The following is a 14,261-nucleotide window of genomic DNA, read 5'->3' on the forward strand; positions in this document are numbered from 1 at the left end:
CGCGCACCGTTTCCAGTCCTCTAGTAACGCTTGCCCTCTCGCAGGGTATCCGCAAACTCGTCCAGGGGACTTCGGATAAGCTTGGTCTCCTTCCACAAGTTGGGGGTCAGGAAGCCGTAGGTGTTGGACACGGCCACGAAGGTAGCCTTGAGGGTGTTCTCGAGGGTCTTGGTGGAACCGGCGGAAGAGGTGTAGGCATCCTCGACACCGGCGAGCTGGAGGAATCGCTTGACGGCGGGAGAGGCAACGAGGCCAGTACCACGGGGAGCAGGGATAAGCTATTGTCCAAAATTAGTTTTTAAATTCCTCCTCGATTTTTGTGGTTTTTGGATTCGGGATTTACGTACACGGACGGTGACGGAACCGCACTTGCCGCTCTCCTTGCAGGGCAGGGAGTGAGGAGCACCAAGGTTGGATCCCCAGTAACCTCTTCGGACGGGGATGACGCTCAGCTTGGCGATGATGATGGCGGCGCGGATAGCAGTGGCAACCTCCTTGGAGGTCTTGATGCCGAGACCGACGTGGCCCTCGGAGTCACCAATGATGACAATGGCCTTGAATCGGGTTCGCTGACCGGCACGGGTCTGCTTCTGGACGGGCTTGATCTGTAGTTTACGACACTCGTTAGTCTCCATGCCTCCCAAACTCCGTCGCCCGGACTCGGGACTCTCGTGTAGTCGTTCGCACCTTCATGACCTCATCCTTGAGCTTGGGCAGGAAGTTGTCAACAATCTGGAACTCCTTGATGGGCAGAGAGTGCAGGTAGATCTCCTCCATGCTGTTGATCTTGCCGGCCTTGACCAATCGACCGAGCTTGGTAACGGGCTGCCACTCCTTCTCCTCGTTGCGGGGACCACGACGTCCACGGCCACGGCCACGTCCACGTCCACGGTCGCCACCACGGTCGCCGCCTCGGGATGCGAAACCACCGCCGCGAGAAGTTCCTCGGTCAGCCATTTTGATTGTTGCGCTGAAGTGCCGTCGAAAGGGTCTGCGCGAAGGGTATGTGAATGTGCTGTTCGGCGTTGGGCGATGCTGGGAACTTTTTCGCTGGCGGGGTCTGCAAGCTGGGGATTTTTGGCGTGTGCTTGGGTTAGCCGAGCCCTAATGCCTTTGTGCACTCCTGCCTGGTGCGTTAGGCAAAAATAAAGTGTGGGACTCCAGCCACAGATCAAACGCTCACCTTGGTGGGGGGAGGGGCGTCGGTGAGGATCAGCCACAGATGAGCCACTTATCTTTTCATTGATTGTAGACTTCCCGATGCCGCGCTTGTGCAAATACATAAAGTCAAGAAGCCTTGCTTAAATTGACTCCATCGTGGATTGATTCGCAGCTATACCTTGTACTATACAGAAGTGTGGGGATGGGTAATACCGAAAACAAATGCGCGTCTGATGCAAACGTCCAAGGAGGATATGCTGGACTTAAATCACGAGCGGATGGGTGTTCAACTGTTCGTACACGCCTGGCAATTCCAGGCATTCATTAACGAGGGTATCGCAACTCAACAACTTTGACTGCTCGCCCTTTCTCCAAACTCAAAGCCATAAAACCTTACTCCTTTGTCGACTTCAAAATCAGGTTGTCCGAAGGACTTACCCTTTGCGCCCATTCCCTGCATCTCGTTAGTCACTCTGGCATAGCAATCAGGGGGCGTTGCGCTTACGTCCAACTTCCATCGTAAACCCTTCGCGACTCGGGAGTGCCAAGGCCTGCTTCCTCCAGAGCAGTCTCAATGACGCAGGCAGTCACACCGGTGCCACAGCTTGAGATGATGGGCTTGGTCGGGTCTACTCCCTTGCCCTCAAGTACCTTCTTCAGCTGGTCGCGGGGAAGGAAGGCCTTGGTCTCGGGGTCCAGCACAGCATTGAAAGGAATGCTGATGGAACCGGGCATGTGTCCGGATGACAAACCCTCACGAGGCTCAGGAGCCTCGCCAGTAAACCGGGCATTGGGTCTGGCATCGAGGATCTGAACTTCCTCGGCTCCCTCCTTGTTATAGTCCTTGGCAAGCTGCTTGACCTCTTCAAAACTGGCAACCCGGTTGTTTTCCACACTAGGGATGGGGTAGGGACAGCACTCGACGCTATATAGCTCTCCAGACTCAGTGGGGAGTCCCTGTTCCACCCACAGCTTGAAGTTGTTCAGAATATGCACGTTATCGTGACCAAACACCTTCAAGGTCCAGCCCACGCGGGGAGCGCTGAAGATGCCGAGCTCTTTGGTATCATACACAACGACCGTGTCCTCCTTTCTGATTCCCAATTCGCTCATGGCAGCCGCGAATCCCTTAGCGTCTGGCAACATGTGAGGGTAGGGACTGCGCTTGTCAATGACCTTGTCCAGGTCGAAGAATCGAGCTTTGGGAATCCGCTGCTCCCGGAATGTTTGGATTCCTGTCCGCTCATCGTTGGGGAGGAACCACGAGGCGCAGAGAGGGATTACTCGAGGGTCGGTGCTGATTGGCGAGGGGGGGTTCTTGTTGAGGGCTTCGTGGAGTTCTTTGGGGGAGACGATGTATGAAGAGAGGTTTCGTCGGGTGAACAGCATAGGTCGGAAGGCTTTGACGCCGAATTGGAGCAGGCCGCCCCTCGTTGAGCGGAAGGCGACGGTGGCAGCCATGTTGTAGGGGATGTTGGAGGGGAAGTCGTGGGTGACACGAGGAGCGAAAGGGCTCGTTGACTCCTCGTACGAGGCGTCGATAAGTGGCCGGCGAGGCGATACGGCAGAGAGCGAAAAGAAAGGCGGGCCAGGCGTGAGGGAAGGGCGGGTACTTGAGGTCTAACCTCTACGTCTGTATACGCATCACTCGGTGGGGGAGAGAACCGGTGTTGAAAAAGTTGGCTTGTCACGGACTGGGCGGCCCTCGTGGGAATTGATGATAACAGAGCGGGCGAGGTTGGCGTCAAAACTGGAAGCTGCCGGGGCCGAAGCTTGGACCAGTCGGAGCGGGCAGGCACCTAACTTAATATTATTGCATTGAATCGCCGTTGTGACGGTTGGCGGCCGGGCGGTTAATCAGCGGTCTGGCGGGGACTCCATGCCCGCCGCAGCACGCTCTCAGTGAACGGTTCCAGTGGATGAGGTCACTGAAGACGCCCCGCTCCCACACACCCGCCCGCCCGGAGAGCCCTGGAACCTTGTGAACCCGGTTCCCACAAGCGCTGCTCGGGTGACGCGACGGGATGGATCGCAACTCGGCCACCAGTCAACCACCATCTCCCCGTTAAGCCTCCGTCATCCTGACACTTCGCTCTCCCACCAAAGTTCGGCGTCCTGGCCTCGTGACTCACCACTCAGGCCGCCACTCGCCATGAAGGTCACTATCAAGAAGTGGAACACGGTCGCGACCTGGCGATGGGATATCCCAGAGGACGACGTCTGTGGCATCTGCCAGGTCCACTTCGACGGCACGTGTCCGACGTGCAAATACCCTGGCGACGATTGCAGCCTGTGTAAGTGCCCGCCCATCACAACCATCAGGCCATATTCTCACTCCCATACTAATATATCCACCAAAAGTATCGGGGAAATGCGGCCACAGCTTCCATATGGTCTGTGCCTGGTCCTCAACCTTTCCGCATTACCCCTCCAAATTGCTGACCTTATGCCACTGATTAGCATTGCATTCTCGAATGGATTAAGCAGGACTCATCCAAAGGCCAATGTCCAATGTGCCGTCAAAGTGCGTCGTTCCCTAATCAGCCCAACTCAACTGCCCAATTAACGCTATCCCAGAGTTTGAATGGAACGAGCAAGCAAATGAAGCGGCATCACAAGTCGAGTAAACAGTGGGACCATGGCGTTTTGGTGTTGAAGGCGCAAATAGAACAGAGGTCGTTACTATTGTCAACTTTCATTACATCTCTCGCTCGCCGCTTATTTCGCCTGCATATTCCTCCTTGCTTATCATTGGCGAATATTGATCTGAAGTGGTGACCAATTACTGGACAGTGTCAACGGTGCCGCAGCCTCGTTCGCCGACTGGATCTGCGCAACCGCGCAAATGTGCCTAACCATAAAACCCAACAGAATTCTCCACAGGTTTCAACGTCTAGCCGGGTTCAACCCTCATTTGCCCCAAGTTTGTCAACTCGCCAAAATGCCATATGATGACGGCGTAGACAGTGGCTTGGGTTCCACTCCAGTTGACTATCTCAAAGCACCCGACGAGCTTCCCGACAGGTGGTTAGCCGCAGATAGGGGTGAGGATGACTCCAATCAGGGTTATCAACATGCAAAACTTAGTCATACTATCGATGGCGACCTTCCATTTCAGACAAATCCGTCTTGCGACGAGTCTTCGCGACCTAATACGCCAATATGGAAAGAAACCAGCAAAGCACATGACACTCCCCCCACCCCTTCCAAGCCAGAAGCGCCGTTCAGTACACATTTCTGATACATCCTTAACCAGTGCTTTGGGAAGCTTATCGTTAGACAATGGTGCCAAACGCGAAGGAATGGGCGGGCAGATGTCCGCAGACGGCATCGCCATCACAAAGAGGGAGGTCGCGATTACTCACTTGATGACATGGTCGACGAATTGGCTAAACCACAAGTTTGAGGGGTGGGCTCACCAAAAGGCTCACGACTCTTCGAAGCATCAAACCTCAGTCAAGCCAGGAGCTCTGCAGTCTCAGATTACAGCCGAGGCCCGCAGGGGTCAGAAGCATCCAAGAAACCAGTCGGATAATGAGATGAGCGACGAGGATGGCGATGACCCACCACAGAAGGGCCGGAAACTCAGTAAAGTTGGACAGGGCCCAGCCCCGAGATACGCATGCCCGTTCTCTAAATACAACCCGACGAAATACCAGACCGCCGAATGGAGCCTTTGTTGTTGGCCAGGGTGGACTTCTGTCCACCGAGTGAAGTAGGTCACAAGTCTCCTTGAAAGCCAAGTTCCTGTCAGTCTCTAATCACTTACTACAGAGAGCATCTCTATCGAAATCACTTATTGCCCAAGTTTCAGTGCTCTCGTTGCAGACGGGTCCTGGAGTCTGCAGGTGATCTTACCGCTCATTTAAGAGAAACCGTCATCTGCGACATCGTGCTCCAAGAGCCCCAGGATGGCATCAGTGAAGAACAAGAAAAGTCTCTACGCGCAAGGGAGAAGAATAGGGGTCGAGCTTCAGCAAGGTGGAGAAAGGTCTATGAGATCTTGTTCCCTGGAGAATGCCCAATCCCCTCGCCGTGTATGAAGTAGAACTCACGCATGCGTAGTTCCAAACTAACAACATGTCTAGTCGTGGACTTTGGCCCGATCAATCCCGAAATTAAAGCGCAAACAGACGATTTCTTCAGACAATTTGAGGCGTGTGCGAGGGAACAGTTCCCCAGGGTTCTTCACCCTGTGCTCGACAACATGATTGGTCGCATTCATCAATCGAGCATTAGTCGCGAAGAAATCCTGGAGGCGGTCGAAGGTTCCATTATGCTCATAATGGAGAACTTTCGGCTCCTCGATAGATCACGATTCCACCAGGATCAACCCTTGATTGTTCCTCCGGTCGAGGATGGAGTCGCTCTCAGTATTGACGAATATGCGTTGTTTTCAGATTTACTCACCGAACAGCCCGGCAGTCCGTATTTAGATGTTGGTCAATTGATGGAAAATTTAGGCAATGGTAATGAGCCAGACTCTGGGTATGTATCGAGGGAAACAGAGGTTGGGTCGGCATCACAGGATCCTGAGAGTTCCTAAGAAGGAACATTTTACGGTCATCATGGAAGATTGCAAAAGCCGGAGGACTATTGCGCTATAAGTTGATAGCATTGTGCGTCCATGTCATATCCTAGTGGTACAATATAAATCTAAGTCTCAAACTTTCAGGCTTTTGGCGACGCTGCTTTTTACACGAATAAACAGTCCCCTCCCCTTCTAGGCATCTGGGACATACACTCCATCCTTGCACAAGACTACCACCTTCTTGAAGAAGCGGCGCCACTCTAGCGGGTCACCCTTGATCTTGACGAAACGCACATCAAGCACCTCGGTACCGTCTGGCAGCGGCTGCTTGTCGACTTGAATCTCGCCGTGCAGGCTCTGCTGGCGGCCGTCAAGGGCTTTGACCTTGATGGTGGCGATTGGGTTACTGTAGAGGTTAGGAGAAACAGGAGCGAGAGGGACGTTGAGCTGGTGGAGGGCGTCGCTAAGCATCTGGATGATGTGTGCGGGCGGTACAGCGGAGAAGAAGCGAGTCAGGGCCTCCGGCGGACAAATGTCGCGGAAGCGTCGTGCTTGCTGGGTGAGGGACATGGAGGGACCAGGGGTGTGAGAGAACTGGGACATGGACGGTTCGTCGGCAAGGGAATCCAGCATCATGCGGCGTGCATCCTGAGCGCGAGATGGTAGAGAAGACGCCGGGGCGGCCATGGAACGGAGCGCCGGACGTTCCCAGTCCCAGTCATGGTCGGCGATGGGAACCTCGGGTTGGGTGGAGGAGAAGCGGCCTGCGTTGAGGCCGGTATCGACGTCCATGCTGTCGCTTGAGGTCGGTTGGGAGGCCCTGGGCTTTTGGCTGAAGTCGATGCGAAGATTCTCGAGCATCTGGGTGGCAAGGTTGATTGGATCGGTGACTCGGCCATCGGCGGAGAGGAGGGCGTTGTGACGAGTGTACCAGGGATGCTGGCGGATCTGGGCGAAGTTGAAGCGCTTTTGGGGATCGATGGACATCATGCCGCGGAGTAAAGAAAGAGCCTCTGCCGGTATTCTTTGCCATAACGCATCAGAACTGCGACCAGAGTTGCGTACATACTCCTGGAACTCCCAGCTGCTCTTGGATGGCTCGTCCCAGGGCGTGTTGCCGACTAGCAGGACGAAGAGGATAACACCGCAAGACCAGACATCGACCAGGTCAGGGGAGTACTTTGAGGTGCTGGGAGACTTCCTATCGGCGCGGCCGCAGGCGAGAATCTCAGGGGCGATATAAGGGGGACTACCGCAGAGTGTCGAGCTCAACTTGCGCTGGCCCTTGTACTCGAACATGGTGGCCATCCCAAAGTCAGCAAGCTTGAGGGAGCCATCCTGGGAGAGGAGGATATTCTCTGGCTTGAGATCACGGTGGGCAACTCCCTTGGAGTGCATAAAGCTGACACCACTGACGAGCTGGACGAAGTAGACCTGGGCAATGTCCTGACGAACACCAACATCGGCCTCGATCTTGTCGAAGAGATCACCACCTTCAGCGAACTCCATAGCGATCCAACGCCAGATAGTGTCCTCACCGGAGGCAAACCACTCGATGATGTTTGGGTGCTGGCCGATGTGCGAGTGAAGCGAAACCTCCATGGCCAGCTGCTTGGCGGAGATGCGACCATGTTTCACGGCGTAGCCCTTGTGGATAAGCTTAACGGCGAAGATAGGCGACTGTGAGTCAAGAGGGATGGCCTTCTTGATGCTGAATAGAATGTGTTAGCACGTGCAGCTTTGTATCTCTAGTACATCTCGAGTTGTTGAGGCAGATGAAAGAACGGTGTGACTGACGAGGCATAGGCACCCCGGCCAACGGTTTTTGAGATGATACGAAAGGGAAGATCCCTCGGTAGGGGATCTAGCTGAGACTGCGACATATGGAAGGATGGTTAGTAAAATTGAAGCTCACATGTAGAAGAACGACACATGGTGCGGATGAGAGGCCAGCGATGTTCTCATGGCGGTGATGTTCACGGCTATAGTTGAGCGTGCATGACAGCAGCCAACCAACATTCACATGGCCTCCCCTGCCGCCTCGTGCATGATGGAAGAAAAACAAGACTTACCATGACGGCGGCTGTGTCGAATAGCAATGCGTGCCTGAGCCTGTCGAACTATGCAGGCGAGTCGCGACAGTTTGGTTGGTTGGTCGTCGACGACTGTTCACGGCTTTGTTAGTTAAACTCGGGTGGACGCGTCGATCGCGTCCCACCGCGTAAAGCCGTTGTTGCTCGCAGGTGCCTCTCCAGGCGGTGACCCCCCTACACGACCGGAAACAGCCAGCCAAGTGCCCTAAAAAGCCGCCGCCGTCCAGTGGTGTTGTGGTGGTTGCGGTGGTGGCGGCCCCACGTTTCAGCGCCCCTGGCTGCTGGCGAGATCCATTGGCCGGGGCGCCTGTCCGTTGCCCGTAGCTGCGTTGCTGCGGTAAACACTCCAGCCTTTGTCTCCCATCACAACGCCATTCATCCCACTTCGGCCTCCTGTCGCATCCCGAAACCCACCAAGAAAGGGCGTCGCGTCGAATGCATTGATTGAAAGACCCCTAACTTCCTTCTCATTCTCCCGCCTCCGCCTCCCGTTGCCATCCCTTCTCTCCCGTCGTCCCTGCATATACAATCCATACCCGCCTCACTTCTTTCCGGTTGCGGCTTGCCCTGTGTACATACAGATTGCCCTCGAGCCCACCTAGCCTGTCCCCCTCTCCATCACCGCCATTCTTGACCAGTTTGCCTTTCGCATCCCGCCACAACTTGCACATTCATTCCCACGCAAACTCTGCATCCGCATCATCCATTCGCAATGGTTTACACTATGGAAGACAACCAGAACTCTGCCCCCGGCGGTGTCCAGGAAGCTAAGCTCAATGCTGGTCGCAAAGCCCCCGACTCTCAGAGCACCACCAAGAGGTTCGTCGGCGCAACACGTCTCGCAGTCCCCCAACGTCCAATGCTAACCTACAATAGACTGCAAACCGAGCTGATGCAGCTGATGACCTCTCCCGCTCCAGGAGTCTCGGCCTTCCCCTCGGCTGATGGCAACCTCCTCTCGTGGACTGCCACCATCGAGGGTCCTGACGACACCCCCTACGCCGGCCTCACATTCAAGCTCAGCTTCGCCTTTCCCTCAAACTACCCCTACGCGGCGCCTACTGTCCTTTTCAAGACGCCCATCTACCACCCCAACGTCGACTTCTCTGGCCGCATCTGCTTGGACATCCTCAAGGACAAGTGGACTGCCGCCTACAACATCCAGACCGTCCTTCTAAGTCTGCAGAGCTTGCTCGGCGAGCCCAACAAGTAAGCATAGTCCCAAACAGCCACTTGACTTGGTTGCGACATGACACTGACACTTGTACAGCGCCTCTCCTCTGAACGGCGAAGCCGCAGAGCTGTGGGACAAGGATGCCGAAGAGTTCAAGAAGAAGGTTCTCGGACGACACCGTGATGTCGAGGACGAGTAATGGATAGGATACTTTGGTTTACGTGCATTTGATTGAATAGGAGAATTGGAGTCCTTGGTGCATGGCTTGCTTTGATGGATTGTTAGGAATACGGGACTGTATGGCATTTCTGAGATGGGTAGCAAGGATATCCTTAGGGTCAAAATCAACAGACCGTAGTCGATGGCATACCCTATCGACAGTTTGATAAATCCACTGCCACTACTTCCAAAGAGAGGATTCGCCCCGGGCCATACCCAGGCCACTTCACGCCGAGGCACCATTCATTGTCGTTGGCTTGTCAAGCTTGTATCACATTTCCCTCTGTATTTTCAGCGTGAAAGAGCTAGAATGCCGAATGCAACTCCGAAATCCATGCCACCTAGAACCTGTCCCAAGAGAAACTTTTTTATTTATTCCTCAACAACAACCGTGGGGAGGCCCTTGGGGTCCTTGACGTTCACAGCCTGAACGTAGCTGTAGAGCTTCTCCTTGGCACCCTCCTCGTCGTTTCGTCGTCGGGAAATTCGCACGCGCAGTCGGTAGGGGACACCCTTAACACCGCACTCCCACACCTTCTTGTTGAGCTGGGGGTCGACACGGACATCAGTGGTACCCTGAGAGGTGTTAGCAAATGTCGTCCACTTGAGAATTCCATCTGTCCCAATCGCATCGCAACCGGTGGCAGATCGTTCGGGGGTTCGTACCATGGCCTGGAAGGCAAAGGCCTTGATCTCCTTGATAGCACGGGGAGCGCGCTTCTTGAAGGTGACACCGTGCATCTTCACGTCTGTTAGCACTTCCATCTCCAGCGAGAAGCTCCATTGCGAGCTCCTCTATTCGGAGCAACGTACTCTCTTGTGCATGTGGATGGTGTACTCGCGGGCGACGACATCCGCAATAGCGGAGCGCTGAGTCTTGCCAGAGGGCTTCTTGGAGGACATGGCTGGGTTTGCTGTCAGTGTCTCGTTTGCGGGAGAGCGGTAGTGATTGCGCGAGGATCAAGGGATCGTAATCTCTTGATAGAGGCTGTCAAAGGAGAGGAAAATTGTCGGGGTTCGTACCTGCGGATCGTCTTCTCGGTCGGGCGATGAGGAGGGTGTTGATGTCGAATACCAAAATCCCACAAAATCTTTGTGCGTAGGGCAGGCACGAAATTCGTGGGTGGGGGGGTAGCGAGCCAATAGGGCACGGTCATGCAGTCTCTCCAATTTTGTCACGTGAGTAGGCATGTCAGCTCCACTTGAGGACTTGCATTAACGTAACTGGGCTTAGGATGCGTTAGATTAGATCCACGTCGCTCTGGCTGTTTACCGTGAAGCACCTCATCGTCACCTACATTCCGAAGTCAACATTCCAACAGCCACTACGGCAAGGCACTTCGAACACCTGCGCTATTGCGCCCCTCTTCTCTCTTCACTTCTACTACATTCCCGCGACAGACACGTTCGCTAGCCACACGCAAGGGGCTCAGTCCGGGTATCAAGCAGCCAGGGGCACTTCGCGTAAACAGCACTTCGTCGGTGGCGCAACTATCGGCAGTTGGTGTTTCTCGAGCATCGAAACAGGTCCATCTTTCCTTCTTCAACATTCGTTCACCCCTGGTCCCGGCACCTGCAGCGCAAGATGGCCGACCACCAACCCATCACCACGAGGACGACGCCGTCGCCTCAGCCCGACATGTCGCGAAACCGACTTCCGACTCTGTTCGAGGTGCTAAGCCGGCGCACACTGCCGCCAGTCGACCTTTTCTCGTTCTACATCTATATGCGGGACCAGCAGAGATCTGTAGACTACCTCGACTTCTGGTGAGTTCTAGAAAGCGCACAATGGTAGTGGTCCTATGGCTGACTGTGGACAGGCTGGATGTGGCACAGCATATGTCCCTGTGCCGTCACTATGTCCGGGAGCTTCGACGGTCTGTACTCATTGGGACGCCTGATATGGATAAGTCAGCCTCTAAGAGATCATCGGCAATTCTGGAGAATATCGGCGACCTAGAACCTCGATTGGCCGGTCCCTCGATGTACGCGACCGAGAAGGAGAAGAACCAAGATGGTCAACTGTCTGCCTTCCTTCGTGAGGACGTGGGTCATGACTCGCCCCAGAGCGCTTCCGGTCATGTTCGACCGAGCCCCCAGTTTAGCAACTCTCACGATATTACCACCGATTCCAATTCCCCGGCTCACACTGTCGCGCGACAAGATATCCGTGCGTCGGCAGAGAAGATCCTCTTCACCTTCCTAATGCCTGGTGCTGAGCGAGAAATCACTCTCCCTGGATCCATCACGCAGGACGTTACCACCGCCATCGAAGAGCTTGGTCGCGATGACCCAGAGGTGTTTGACGTCGCCAAGGACTATGTGTTTCAGGCTATGGAGCGAGATGCGTTTCCGGGGTTTCTAAGAATGAAGGCACTCGGTAACCTGATCCCTCCCACGCTTATCATGAGACTCATCGTGGGTCTTATTGCCATGTTTGGAGCTTTCTGGACCGCCTTTGTCTTGATTTTCCTCAACAAGTCTCGTCTTACGAAGTGCTGGGTAAGCAATCCCTGTATGTTATCACAAATCACAAGGCTAACAAACTACAGCTCATCCTGCCATTCACTATCGGTGTCTACTTCCTCTCGTCTTACCAATACTCCCTTGATCCCATCATGGCCCTGGTCGGCTACAGCGAATACACTCCGTTCAACTTCTCCAAAATCCGGGAGCCTTACGTCCGCAAACTCCTCGCCAAACGAGCTCTCATGGTCCTGGCGATAACCTTCCTTGTCGATGCTGCTCTCTGCGTCATGTTCATACTCGTTCCTGGAAAGCGCCTGTGAGCGAGCACCCAGGCTCCTCGCAGCGGCCAATGATGCGGGCCATTATTGGCCTCTTGGTTTCTTGCTTGCTTGCTCTCCGTCACCATCTCTGTGAGATATTCGTGGGAAAGCAAGATTTACGACCGTCATGATTTTGAGAGTTTGGTTAGTCAACCAGACCAGGTAATCTGGTGAGGAGGAAATGGAATTATTTTCGGGCTATGGCGTCGGATTACCACCTTTTGTTGTACCATTTAGGGCTTGTATGTAGACTATTCACTCAACCCAGAGCTTCAGATCCGCATCTCGGAGTTTCTGGCTACGATTTTTTTTATAATCAATCATTGCGGAGTTAGGAGGAAGCAATGGAAAGGGCACTTTGTACTAGATAAGGTTAACAAGCAGGCGTTTTGTCGTCTAATTAGTTCATCATTCATCGTGATAATTTTCTTGGTATCTATCTTATCCGCAGGTAGCAGGTTGGTCCCTCTACATCTTGCGCTTGTTTGCCCGCTCCTCGGGCTCGTCCACATCCATGCTCTCGTTGTCGACCAGGTTGGCTACCTCCATGACGGACCGCTTGTTAAACCCCCTCCTAGCGAGCAGCTCCCGTGACAAGCCGGTGGCCTCGTACTTCCTACCGTCCGGGGTTTCGGCCATCAGCCGCTGAAGCTTGTCGTCCGCGGCTCCCTGATTACGCTGCCGCACTGCTGCCGCGGTTCGGATATCCTTCATCTGGGTCTCAAGGTCACCAAGAGTACTGGTACACCGGCCAGCCCATGTGTTGAGGGCGGAGATCATGTCGGGGATGGCCCCAGGGGGGAGATCCCGTAGGGGCGCAACGCTGGAGACTTGGACTGCGGCGCGCGCGGGGTCAAGCGTGGCGTGGAGCAGGCCAGCATATACAGCGGAGATTACGAGGGCCTCGAGGTCGCGAGTGTCGGGCAGATCGAGAGCAGTCTGGAGGGCATCGTAGGAGAGGTTTTGACGATCGCGTGCGAGTGTGAGGAGCGAAAGCTGGCGGAGCTTGCGAGCCTGGGTGTCGGCGAGCGGTGGCAGGCCCGGGGTGCTACGGTAGGTGGCGTATGTGCCGTGGGAGAATATTTGAAGTAGTTTGAGATGCGGGGCAGATTCGGGAGAGGAGGCCAGGGACTGGATGGCGGGCGTGTCGAGGAGCTCGGCGAAGAGGAAGGTGTTTGGTGCTGATGTGGCGCGGGTGACGAGGTCAACGGCGGCACGGGGGGAGCTGGCTGTCTTGGAGAGCGCGAGGAAGGGCTAGACAAAGTCAGAGAGGGTTTGTTCAGGCAGATATATGTGGTCGTACCTCGAGAGCGTTGAGAGCCTTGGTCTGCTCCATGGTGGGCGAACGTGAAGGCGTGCCGCCTCGCGGGGTGGAGGACACGGAGCTGACGTTAAAGTGGTGTCAAGTCGATAATGATCTTGGAAGACCTGTGTGGGAGTTTTGGGTGGAGAGACCGAGGTCGAAGAGAGCACCCTGTAGCAGCAGCACAGCTGACGGAGAGGGTCTGCTAGTGACAATGGTTGTTGCTGGATGTTGAACCCAGGTCGAGGTGAGGCTCGGTTGAAGGTGAGGCTGGAGCAGGCAAGCAAGCTGTGGCGGCGCGGGGCTTTGGCGGGTGGTCTGCCGGGTGGGGACTGTATCGTGGGGTACCTGTATTGCGAGGCATCGAAAATTTGCTACCCTAGAGTAATCGGCCACTGACTTTGGGGTAAATCTGGGCCTCGGTCGAGAGAATGTGTTCCTAGTACATGTTGTAAATGTACCCTCTACATTTTTCTATTTGTTTACATGTATTTAGGTTGGGGGTATGCATAACAGGGCTGCAGAAGGGCGCTACGGCCAAAATTCGTTGCCAAAAGGCCGGACTTGAAGAATATCGCTTGGTATTTTGGGAACGGAGCTGAAACCTCTACTCGTCCCCAAGAGATGACACGTTCTAAAAGGTCAGAGAGCCCCGCGAGTGCAACTGGAAACTGGGGAAACCATCTGGGACAGGAGCCATGGCAGTGGTAATGACAAAGGTGTCTATCAACGGTTCGAAGCCGGAACCATTTGTTGCCGCTGTGCTCGCAAGAAGTCCCGAAAATAGTTAGGGTCTCAAAACTGCATCGCGGTCTGCCTGGGAGATGGAAACAAAAACGGAAGTGGAACAAGCCAAGACAGACCATTCCACGGCCCCAATGAATACTCCCAAAAGAGACGCCGTTAAAGAAAAGCCTGCACAGTGGGTAGGGGTCCAAGACACTACCCCAAACATAACATGGCCAAGAGAAACGTGAGTTGGGAGAGGATG

At 54.7% G+C, this 14,261-nt stretch overlaps 9 protein-coding genes across 9 annotated transcripts; 4 read left to right on the plus strand and 5 right to left on the minus strand.

Moving 5' to 3' along the window:
• Window positions 1-20: 20 nt before the first annotated feature.
• Window positions 21-957, minus strand: BGZ61DRAFT_476421 (ribosomal protein S5, N-terminal domain-containing protein; the record flags this gene model as incomplete). Its single annotated transcript, XM_046248803.1, has 3 exons — window positions 21-278; window positions 348-605; window positions 688-957. The coding sequence occupies 3 exons, from the start codon at window positions 955-957 to the stop codon at window positions 21-23; spliced, it is 786 nt and encodes a 261-aa protein (XP_046105993.1).
• Window positions 958-1,217: 260 nt separating this feature from the next.
• BGZ61DRAFT_448863 (Rhodanese-like domain-containing protein) lies at window positions 1,218-2,962 on the minus strand. The gene is made up of 2 exons (XM_046245527.1): window positions 1,667-2,962; window positions 1,218-1,615 (listed from the first exon to the last, which is right to left on the minus strand). The coding sequence occupies exons 1-2, from the start codon at window positions 2,620-2,622 to the stop codon at window positions 1,555-1,557; spliced, it is 1,017 nt and encodes a 338-aa protein (XP_046105994.1). The 5' UTR covers window positions 2,623-2,962; the 3' UTR covers window positions 1,218-1,554.
• A 351-nt stretch (window positions 2,963-3,313) lies between these two features.
• BGZ61DRAFT_530971 (putative anaphase promoting complex subunit Apc11) lies at window positions 3,314-3,788 on the plus strand (the record flags this gene model as incomplete). Its single annotated transcript, XM_046253644.1, has 4 exons — window positions 3,314-3,455; window positions 3,523-3,554; window positions 3,622-3,685; window positions 3,739-3,788. 4 exons carry the CDS (start codon window positions 3,314-3,316, stop codon window positions 3,786-3,788), a joined length of 288 nt encoding a protein of 95 aa, XP_046105995.1.
• A 159-nt stretch (window positions 3,789-3,947) lies between these two features.
• Window positions 3,948-5,796, plus strand: BGZ61DRAFT_209902 (uncharacterized protein). The gene is made up of 3 exons (XM_046238004.1): window positions 3,948-4,876; window positions 4,936-5,198; window positions 5,250-5,796. The coding sequence occupies exons 1-3, from the start codon at window positions 4,212-4,214 to the stop codon at window positions 5,705-5,707; spliced, it is 1,386 nt and encodes a 461-aa protein (XP_046105996.1). The 5' UTR covers window positions 3,948-4,211; the 3' UTR covers window positions 5,708-5,796.
• An 88-nt stretch (window positions 5,797-5,884) lies between these two features.
• On the minus strand, window positions 5,885-7,575 carry BGZ61DRAFT_349456 (kinase-like domain-containing protein; the record flags this gene model as incomplete). The annotated part of the gene is made up of 2 exons (XM_046240148.1): window positions 5,885-7,403; window positions 7,490-7,575. The coding sequence occupies 2 exons, from the start codon at window positions 7,573-7,575 to the stop codon at window positions 5,885-5,887; spliced, it is 1,605 nt and encodes a 534-aa protein (XP_046105997.1).
• Window positions 7,576-8,497: 922 nt separating this feature from the next.
• Window positions 8,498-9,158, plus strand: BGZ61DRAFT_349424 (ubiquitin-conjugating enzyme/RWD-like protein; the record flags this gene model as incomplete). The annotated part of the gene is made up of 3 exons (XM_046240147.1): window positions 8,498-8,604; window positions 8,662-8,994; window positions 9,056-9,158. The coding sequence occupies 3 exons, from the start codon at window positions 8,498-8,500 to the stop codon at window positions 9,156-9,158; spliced, it is 543 nt and encodes a 180-aa protein (XP_046105998.1).
• Window positions 9,159-9,550: 392 nt separating this feature from the next.
• Window positions 9,551-10,081, minus strand: BGZ61DRAFT_530975 (ribosomal protein L31e-domain-containing protein; the record flags this gene model as incomplete). Its single annotated transcript, XM_046253645.1, has 3 exons — window positions 9,551-9,754; window positions 9,845-9,919; window positions 9,992-10,081. The coding sequence occupies 3 exons, from the start codon at window positions 10,079-10,081 to the stop codon at window positions 9,551-9,553; spliced, it is 369 nt and encodes a 122-aa protein (XP_046105999.1).
• Window positions 10,082-10,420: 339 nt separating this feature from the next.
• On the plus strand, window positions 10,421-12,355 carry BGZ61DRAFT_387600 (RGS domain-containing protein). Its single transcript, XM_046242764.1, has 3 exons — window positions 10,421-10,945; window positions 10,999-11,680; window positions 11,731-12,355. The coding sequence occupies exons 1-3, from the start codon at window positions 10,764-10,766 to the stop codon at window positions 11,965-11,967; spliced, it is 1,101 nt and encodes a 366-aa protein (XP_046106000.1). The 5' UTR covers window positions 10,421-10,763; the 3' UTR covers window positions 11,968-12,355.
• A 3-nt stretch (window positions 12,356-12,358) lies between these two features.
• Window positions 12,359-13,646, minus strand: BGZ61DRAFT_505230 (uncharacterized protein). The gene is made up of 2 exons (XM_046251828.1): window positions 13,271-13,646; window positions 12,359-13,221 (listed from the first exon to the last, which is right to left on the minus strand). Exons 1-2 carry the CDS (start codon window positions 13,301-13,303, stop codon window positions 12,436-12,438), a joined length of 819 nt encoding a protein of 272 aa, XP_046106001.1. The 5' UTR covers window positions 13,304-13,646; the 3' UTR covers window positions 12,359-12,435.
• Window positions 13,647-14,261: the final 615 nt, after the last annotated feature.

The sequence above is a fragment of the Ilyonectria robusta genome (assembly GCF_021365365.1).
Source record: "Ilyonectria robusta strain PMI_751 chromosome Unknown BGZ61scaffold_7, whole genome shotgun sequence".
In the NCBI taxonomy this organism is placed as follows: Eukaryota; Fungi; Ascomycota; class Sordariomycetes; order Hypocreales; family Nectriaceae; genus Ilyonectria; species Ilyonectria robusta.

Coding starts and splice junctions, on each gene's coding strand:
- BGZ61DRAFT_505230 (XM_046251828.1), bottom strand. CDS start 13,303: ATGGAGCAGACCAAGGCTCTCAACGCTCTCGAG. Junction 13,222..13,270: donor AGGCTCTCAACGCTCTCGAG/GTACGACCACAT, acceptor GACTTTGTCTAG/CCCTTCCTCGCGCTCTCCAA.
- BGZ61DRAFT_448863 (XM_046245527.1), bottom strand. CDS start 2,622: ATGGCTGCCACCGTCGCCTTCCGCTCAACGAGGGGCGGCCTGCTCCAA. Junction 1,616..1,666: donor GTTTACGATGGAAGTTGGAC/GTAAGCGCAACG, acceptor AACGAGATGCAG/GGAATGGGCGCAAAGGGTAA.
- BGZ61DRAFT_387600 (XM_046242764.1), top strand. CDS start 10,764: ATGGCCGACCACCAACCCATCACCACGAGGACGACGCCGTCGCCTCAG. Junction 10,946..10,998: donor GTAGACTACCTCGACTTCTG/GTGAGTTCTAGA, acceptor GACTGTGGACAG/GCTGGATGTGGCACAGCATA. Junction 11,681..11,730: donor CTCGTCTTACGAAGTGCTGG/GTAAGCAATCCC, acceptor AACAAACTACAG/CTCATCCTGCCATTCACTAT.
- BGZ61DRAFT_209902 (XM_046238004.1), top strand. CDS start 4,212: ATGACTCCAATCAGGGTTATCAACATGCAAAACTTAGTCATACTATCG. Junction 4,877..4,935: donor ACTTCTGTCCACCGAGTGAA/GTAGGTCACAAG, acceptor CACTTACTACAG/AGAGCATCTCTATCGAAATC. Junction 5,199..5,249: donor ATGCCCAATCCCCTCGCCGT/GTATGAAGTAGA, acceptor CAACATGTCTAG/TCGTGGACTTTGGCCCGATC.